This window comes from Fistularia commersonii, chromosome 30, assembly GCF_037954325.1.
Source record: "Fistularia commersonii isolate RoL2024-O1a breed Wild chromosome 30, RoL_Fcom_v1.0, whole genome shotgun sequence".
Classification (NCBI taxonomy): Eukaryota; Metazoa; Chordata; class Actinopteri; order Syngnathiformes; family Fistulariidae; genus Fistularia; species Fistularia commersonii.
Genome location: NC_141313.1, coordinates 6,610,391 through 6,618,767, shown reverse-complemented (window position 1 = coordinate 6,618,767; position 8,377 = coordinate 6,610,391). Strand labels below are relative to the sequence as shown.

The following is an 8,377-nucleotide window of genomic DNA, read 5'->3' as shown; positions in this document are numbered from 1 at the left end:
AAGCCCTTGTCCCCACTACCAGAACACATTGCATGAAAAAAGACAGAGTTAAAAGAAAGAAAAGAAATACATTTAAAAAAAATCTTAGAAAAATATGAAAACTCTTTCCCATCAAAGGGTTTGTGTTAATTGACATCAGCAGTCAGCAAGCACGGCCTCTTGTATTTTTTAAAAACTGCTGAAAGCTAAACATTATTTCTACAAACAAACTACCAGTGACATTTGTCACTGGTGTATTTTGAGAGCCACAGTTATATTTAATCATGGCTCCAGCAAATTATTTGTTATTATGAACTGGTTTTGACAAGATTGCGGCTAATGAACTGAAATCTGGTAAAGAGGCCAGTGGCGTAAAAGTACTTTTCACAGACTGTCTAGCCACGTTCCACTTGTCTAGACGGAACTCGGCTGAGAACCCAAATGCACGAGGGTGGGGTGGAGGGGGCAAAGTTTAGAAATAAACTATTTTTAACTGCAAAGCGCAAAGGAAAATCACTTAACAACAAAATTGTCTGAGACCAAGAAGTCGAAAAAATGTCTTTTGAAGACACAAAACAACAGACCTGACTGGACTGGAACCAGGCACATGCTGGTCAACAAGACGAACGAGCGCAGGACACCTGGAATTCAGACTGTGCACGCACGCAAACACACACACACACACACGTACACGGGGAAATGGGAAACAGGTGAACACAATCAAGACTGGAGGGAAGCACAAGGGAAAGTGTAAGTCACCTGAAACAAAAGGTAGATTTCACAATAAAACAGGAAGCTGCGAGAGGCAAAATAAACATAACTTGGCATCGTTTCTTGTTCACTTGAATTATCCCAGAATGTTTCTGGTGGCTTGATTGACCTGAAATCATGTTCCTTTGCAACACATCAGTGATCTTTTTTTAGGCGTGATGGGCAAGCATGATTAATTGTAAATACAAATATCTTAAAGTTTTTAATTTTTTCAATAGATTCCTTTGTTGCTATTTTACTTCCAAAGGTCTTTCTGCCCTTCGATCGAAACCCCTTTATGTGGGGAGATACGTATTTAAATACATGAAAAAATGAGTGTGACTTTTGCGTTACCAGGAGTTAACCACCTCTGCATGTCTCCGGCGCCCTGAATAAACCTCGAGGCTGTCCGTGTTATTCCCATAAAATGCAAGTGCAAACATGTTTTCTTAAATAAGACTTTAATGACAAACAAACAAGTTAGTCTACGACGATGTAGAAACGAGCTGAAGTAACTGACAAAATGTTTCTTAATGGGCTATTCATTGTTCAGAGTAAAATGATGGATGAATTTCTGCCACCACATCAATTAATAAAACTTTTCTTTTTCTTCCTCTCTTTCAGCTTTGAAAAGACTCTGAAATTGCCACCACCCGTCACAAAAGAAAAGCCTTTTATTACGCTCGCCTTTCAAACGGGCTGTCGACAAAAACAAGTTTTCTGCCAGCACGACCAAGCTATTTAGGACCTGAGAGGCAGGAAGAAACAGCAGTCACAGCGCCTTTCCTAAGAGGCTCAGATTGGGTATGACAGCCTTGCATCATGAGCCTTTTCTTCCCTCTGACGCCCAAAAGATAACCTCTGAACCTGTTATTCAGACCGAGAGGGTTTATTCAGCTGGATGATTGTGCCACTTTGCATTAACGTTGACTGCAATTTCAATCTTTGATTTTGTTTCAAATGATTTACATCTCTGCGTATTCCTCTTCTTGCCGAATTGGATGCGTTTATTTTTTTTTTGTTGTTTGTTTTAAATGCTGTAGTGCTCAAGATGTGACGCACGGAGCGCTGACTCTGTCATTTGCTTTGAGTCGGGACCAAAACCAAGTCGGGGAGGAATTGTTTCCTTCTGTCTTTCCTCCTCCCCTGTTCTTGGTGGATACAGCTCCGGTCCGCCCTGGTTAATATTGAAAACAGCTGCCGTCATGCATGTACATGTGTCAGAGCACCCCTGTGTCCGGGTGTCTCCAAAAGGCCGGCAGCTCAAAGCGGGCGGAGACCGCTGATGGCATTAGGCTGCACAGGGGCCAGAGAACCAGCTGGCCACCAGCCCTTGGCAGCCCCCAGGACAGGCATGAAAGGGGCCCTCAGACCTCTGGGGAGTGCTTAGTGTCTTGTCCACCATTGTGGCCCTAATGGTCCCCCGCAGTCGTACTCAGCATTCATAGCCGGCCATTATCCTGGAGCGAAACCAATCACTTTACCACGCCTGTTGGATTCAAGAGAGGACGTGGCCTCCTGTTGAAACTATGGGTAGTGCTTGCTCAGGCTCCGGCACGGAGCTCCGGTTTATTCCTCTCTGTATCTTTTCATTTTTCCTTTACTTTTCTGCTCTCCTTTGTCTCCACGTCATTCTTCCCACCTTTCGCTCACTCCGAGTATTTCTCTTCGGTCAGCTGTATGAGCTTGACAGGGCCCTCCAGGCCCACCGGTAGCCACCTGTCCACCTTCCAGAAGATGAAGGGTCACACAAAGGCACAGCAGACAAAAGTCTGGAAGGCAAAGTGAGATCAAATAAGACTGCTCTGCGCTTAATAGATTTTCCACATCATTTTCAAATAAAGGATCATTCTCTTTACATAAATACAAGGTCATTTATTTAAATCAGGCGTACGTTGTATTCGCACGATGGCAATACTAAGTCAAAGAACATAGTTGTGTAAATAATGTATCACACAAGCAACCATTTCTTTTTTTTTTCTTTTTATTGTAAACTTTCATTGAGGCTGATAAAGGGCTCGACGGGGAGTCTGCTTGCTGCACTTGCAAGATTGTAAGAGAACGTGGAGAAAATTACATGTAAGTGGAATGGCAAAATAACACATTCCCCCCGGGAACAGAAAAACAAGCAAAGCGTGGCCAGCGACCAAGGTGTAGTTTTTGTTTTGTTTTGTTTTGTTTTGTTTTTTTTTTTGCACAAACCACAGATCTGCCATCGTGGAGTCACCCCGCCGAAGCCACAATCAATAGGGTGGCGAAGCACTTTGATGGCGCCACTGTCTCTCAGGTGCAAGAGGGCCAATTAGCCCTGAGTTCTCTTTGTGTGGAAGGTGCACACAGGTGAGCCGATGCTTGATGTCACAACAAGTTCAAAAGGCTGACAGAGTCAAAGAAAGTCCTCATGGGGCCTCGCGCAAGTCAGAGAACGGCAAACACAACACCCCCGGAGCCCCAGAGCTCCGGGCGAGGGGGGGAACACTATCATGTTGAGCTTGTGAATTTATAATGGCGGGGAGTGGGAGACACGCGCGCCTGCACACACACACGCAGATATACACAGTTCTACAAAGTCTGAACAATTGTTTGCCGACACGCACCCGATGACCCACACACTAAGTGAAAAAAAAATGGAGACATTGGAGATAATTTTAGGTTTGTGTGCAGGAGGAAAATAAAGTGTGGATTGAAAGCATGAGACTGGAAGGAGATTTTGTCTTGAGTGATGGGAGAGGGAGGACGATGGGCAGCTCATATCGGTGGTAAACAAAGCAATGCATAAGTCTAAAGATATAATCCAAGTATCTTGACTCATCTAAATGAATTTATTAATTAACACGTCATCCTGCCATTGGTTAAATAACACTTGTAATTCAGAGAATTGCTTAGGACGTTTTCTTGATTTCAATTTTCAAAAGTGCCTTACCTAAGAAACATTTTTCTACTAATTTTGTCATAAACCTTGAAAACGCTTCAATGTCTTTGAACCATCGCTGTCTGGTCTGGTATTCCAAACTAAGGTTTGATGAGAACTGTCTCACGGGGGGGAATGTTTGCTGCTGCATCCACATGGGAAATGCAGACAGCCCGCAAAGATATTGATGAGTTAAAGATGGAACCACAAGATAAAAAATATCCCTGTATCAAATGCTGAAACTCTCCTGGAACACAACTGACTGGCATTCCATGCTGTATGATATAATGTAGCATCTTCTATATTTGTCTTGTCATAAAAAGCTCTACTGATTTACATATAATTACTTTTATTTTACATTTGAGTCTTACACTAAAAGTACAGTTGAACAAGATTGTCTATAATAGTTGTTTTTTCATTCATCTAACAATAGTGTAATTGTAAAATAATAACAATAACAACAACAATAATAACAATAATAATAATAACAATAATAATAACAATAATAATAATAATAATAATAATAATAATAATAAGTTGCGGTATACCACTAATCACATTGCTTTTACATTTTCCAAAGAAAAATTGTAAAAGCTTCCACATCATAATCTGCGTAGCGTTTTTTTGCAGAGCAGATAAGTGGACAAATAGACCCGTGAGACAAACGTATCACTGCATAGATTATAAGTATGGTGTTATGTGTATTTAAAAGAGGACCTACTGCACCTGGAAATACAAATTTAAAACACTATTTAAGAAGTAATTCTGGTTAAAGTGCCAAACAGACGGGTTATAGTAGAAAGGCACGGCCAGTATCCACACTAACCCATGGCCTCTGCCGCCTTGTTTGCAAAGTTCACAAATGTCTTGCGGCGCCCAGGGCTTGGGAGCCGGGTGGACGTGAGATGAGCTTGGAGTTACATCATGGTGAAGGTTTCTCATCTGGAGCTGCTGGGCGACACTTGTCTGCTGTCCCTGGCTGCAGACCGTCCTTTCACAGTGAGGACAGGGAACGGCCCGACTGATGACAAATATTTGTCATTTTAAAAGTTACATTGGTGAATAGCAGGGACCGCACTGTCTCAACACTATACTGCTATCAGATCCTGATAGCAGGATCTCCCGCTATCCGGCAGTTTATCTTCCTCACATCACCTGGAGCCACGTTTTTGGTGACATTTCAAGTTGACTATATATATTTTTATTCCCTTAATAATGTAATCCCCCTTCTTCTTTATCTCTTTAAAAATTCTTTGGCGTTTCTGACATTTAAGTGTCATTTCTCTCCTGAACTTTGAAAAGCTCTATCTCATATTTCAGTGAACTGTCTAACTGAAGACAAGAGGGTCATTACAACTTTGACAAAGTCCTATCAGAGAATTTTGTGTATTTGAAGCAAAATATCATCAAATTAACATAATGACATGACATGACCTGTGGAAGAAGTTATATTTTTCTTAAAAACCTGCAGGTACAAATGACAATCATTGAACAGTGTGTGTGTGTGTGTCAAGTGTGTCCAGTTTAAAAACTCACTGAGATTCGGCAGGACAAAAGTTCCTCCAGTGACACATTGTAGTGAAGTGATGCTGCAGCACCTGACGGGGTGTGAAGCGCTTGAATGCCTCAAGTTGGAGCATCCCCTTCAGCATGTCCACAAACATGGCCACATCTGCTGCTCCCACCGCCTTATCCACAGAGCTGAACTGAATAAACAGCAGAAGTTCGGGAGATCTTTTTTACACACAGCAGAGACATCGCCAATGTTTTTTAGATGAACACCTACATGCAGAAGATCATCAAGCGAGCTTAGCTGAAACCTTCTTGTCTCCAGTGACTCTATCCCCGTCTCTTTGGAGAACTGCTCTGGTGGCTGAAGAAACAGCCAGGCTTTTAGTGATGAGCAGCATTCATACCTCTAATTACTCTTAATTCGACATTTTGAAAATATTATGTCGATGGCCTTTCAAATTTTGATCATTAGCAGGTTGATTGATACCTTGAGTTTCCAGACAATGTTTGTCCTGCTGCAAAACCTCTGGAAAAACCAGTGCGTCTTTAGTCCGGAGCTGAGGAGGCTCTCTGGAGGAAGACCATGGGTCTCTACGATGTACCTTATCTGGACATATAAAGGCCAGTCACCATGGGACTCGGTGATGTTCAACCAATGCACGAAACTAGCTGTCAAGGCTTTTTGATGCACAAAATATGTAAATCAGATCAGACGCAATTTTTTTCAGTTCAACCTAATTTTAAACTTTGATCCTAAACAAGAATAAAACCGTTAATCCATCCATCAAATCACATTGCGGGTGCTGGAGTCCATCCCAGCGGTCGTTGGCGAGGCGAGGTTGATCCTGGACTAGGGTAAATGTCTGTGGTCGACTTATAGAAAGATACCTCCACTCTCATTTACATGTCTGGGCAATTTAGGGTCTTCAATGAACCTACTGCATTGAATCTACTATGGAAGGAAATTGGAAAACCTAGAGGAAACCCATGCGAATATGGGGAGAACATGGAAACTCTTCACAGAAAGGTCCCCTGCTAACCGCCGCACCACTGCCACCCATAGGAATAATATGAACAGAAAATGACTGTCGCTGTCAAAGTACTCTGAGTGACCTCCGCATAAAGATTTATTTGCTGTACCTCTTCCGGTATCTGATGTGCAGTATGTCATCCATTCACTTTTTTAAAGTATCAGGGTTAGAGTTCACATTTAATTTCATCGCATCTTGTGTTGCCTGAACTCCGCGCCACAAATTATGTCCACAGATGTTTCTATCCTTGAAATCCGAAGTGAACTAAAGGGGCAAAGAGGAGCCAATCCAGCCTTATATCAGTGATTAATATCAGATCAGACAACATGGAATACATGAAAAGGCCCTGCCCGAGGCATTAATAATTTGTTTTAAAGTAAAAACCGCCCCGAATCATCTAAGATGAAGTTAACTCCATCAAATGCTATGTGGCCGTTCTCCATGATGCCCTTTTTAAAGTCAATGTGAATCCTTTCACCTCCTTTCACCGTCCCTTCCCTCAAACTGTTTCCTCCCACTTTGAAAAATAAATATTCTAGAATAGTCTTACCATGTCATATTCATTTACGCCAGGGTAGAGGAAATCACCGAGATAGAGACACGCAGCTATGCAGCCCAGAGACCACATATCTATTGCCTCGGTGAAAGGAAGCCCCAAAATGATCTCGGGAGACCTGAGAGAGAACAGACGGCCAAGATCCCGTCAGCTACTTCCATTTCTTTGACAGGCATTTATATTATTAATGCTTTCCAACATCTTCTGTCAAGACTACATTTTAGCTCCTCACAAACTCAAACCATTCGCTGAATGTGTATTAAAAGAAAAACATGTTCACTTCAAAAGCTATTGTTCAGGTGCAGAAAAAAAGTCCATCGGCTTACCGGTACGGGCGGGTCTGAATGTGCGCGCCGACCTGGGCAGCTGACGTCTCGCAAGCCAGGCCAAAGTCGATGACTTTAACCCTAAATGGCCTCTGAATGTGATCGACCAGCATCACATTTTCAAGCTTGAGATCCGTGTGAATGATGCCGGCAGCTTTCAAGTGCTCCAGCGCAGTGGCCAGCTGAAAGGGCCGAAACAAGGTGAGCAAACGTCCATCATCGAACCATTTATCACTGCAAAAAGGGAACGGCATAGGTTATACCTGATGGACTATTGGTCTTATCTCCTCCAGGTGAAGGGGTCTGAACTGTCTCTCTTTCAGAAAATCAAAAAGATTCTTGTCAAGATGCTCAAATTCCAGACAAATGTATCCTCTGTCAAGAAAGGCCTCATTCCATTTAACAATGTTGCACTTGTCTGAATCTAGGCTTTTGATTTTGTGCAGAGCTGCAATCTGGCGATAAGTCAAAAGAAGAACTACATCAACTTTAAAACTGTCACAATGTCTGATAAGGAGTTAATGGGACCGTGATTCTCCCTACCTCCTCTCTGGCCTGCTCTTTGTAACCACACTGATCTCTAATCATTTTGACAGCCACAGTCTTTTGGTTGTCCATTCTTGTGCATTTAACAACATGTCCAAAGGAGCCGTAGCCCAGTAAGGACAGCACCTGGTAGCTGGTGTGATGTGAGTGGAGCCATTCTCCTGTTGACTGTTGCTCAGGGCCCGCAGCATATAGGGAGAACATCTTCGAACGCCAAAAACACTGGCAGGGAGGGTTAACTGAGACAAAACGTGAGCAACAATTTTGATTCTTAACTCAGTTGAATGTGTGGTCATCATCATGGATGCTGGTGACTGCCATTGACAGAAAAGACTACTTTCTTTACATAATATCTGATTATTTCTTAGAGCTAACTGGCTGTTGAAAGATGCAATTAAATTAGTCAAAGGTGAAAAAACAAGCAATGTTGACCTCACATACAGCTGAACACTTGAAACTGCATCCACTATCCTTTACAAATATGTGGTCTACACTGGGGCTGCACAATAAAACACCAGTGTCCAAACTCTTTTAACAAATGCTGAGAGTTTACATTTTGTGTGAAATATTTCTGTGTTTTCATCGCAATGTTGCCTGTATCATAATGTTCAAAAAGGTGAAAAAGCAAAAAAAACAGAAAGTACCCTTACTCACCAAATGTGCTCTCTGTCTGTGAGGCTCAAAGCCAAAGAAATAACTTAAAAGCAGTTGAAGAGACGCTCGAAGAATAATGAAACCGTGTATGAACATGGGTCTCAAACTCTGA

At 42.3% G+C, this 8,377-nt stretch overlaps 1 protein-coding gene across 1 annotated transcript; it reads right to left on the bottom strand.

Annotated features, from left to right (window-relative positions):
- Nucleotides 1-2,378: 2,378 nt before the first annotated feature.
- On the bottom strand, nt 2,379-7,815 carry LOC147216262 (homeodomain-interacting protein kinase 1-like). The gene is made up of 9 exons (XM_086177588.1): nt 7,609-7,815; nt 7,329-7,520; nt 7,066-7,247; nt 6,734-6,857; nt 5,640-5,759; nt 5,397-5,513; nt 5,177-5,346; nt 4,467-4,661; nt 2,379-2,448 (listed from the first exon to the last, which is right to left on the bottom strand). The coding sequence occupies exons 1-9, from the start codon at nt 7,813-7,815 to the stop codon at nt 2,379-2,381; spliced, it is 1,377 nt and encodes a 458-aa protein (XP_086033714.1).
- Nucleotides 7,816-8,377: the final 562 nt, after the last annotated feature.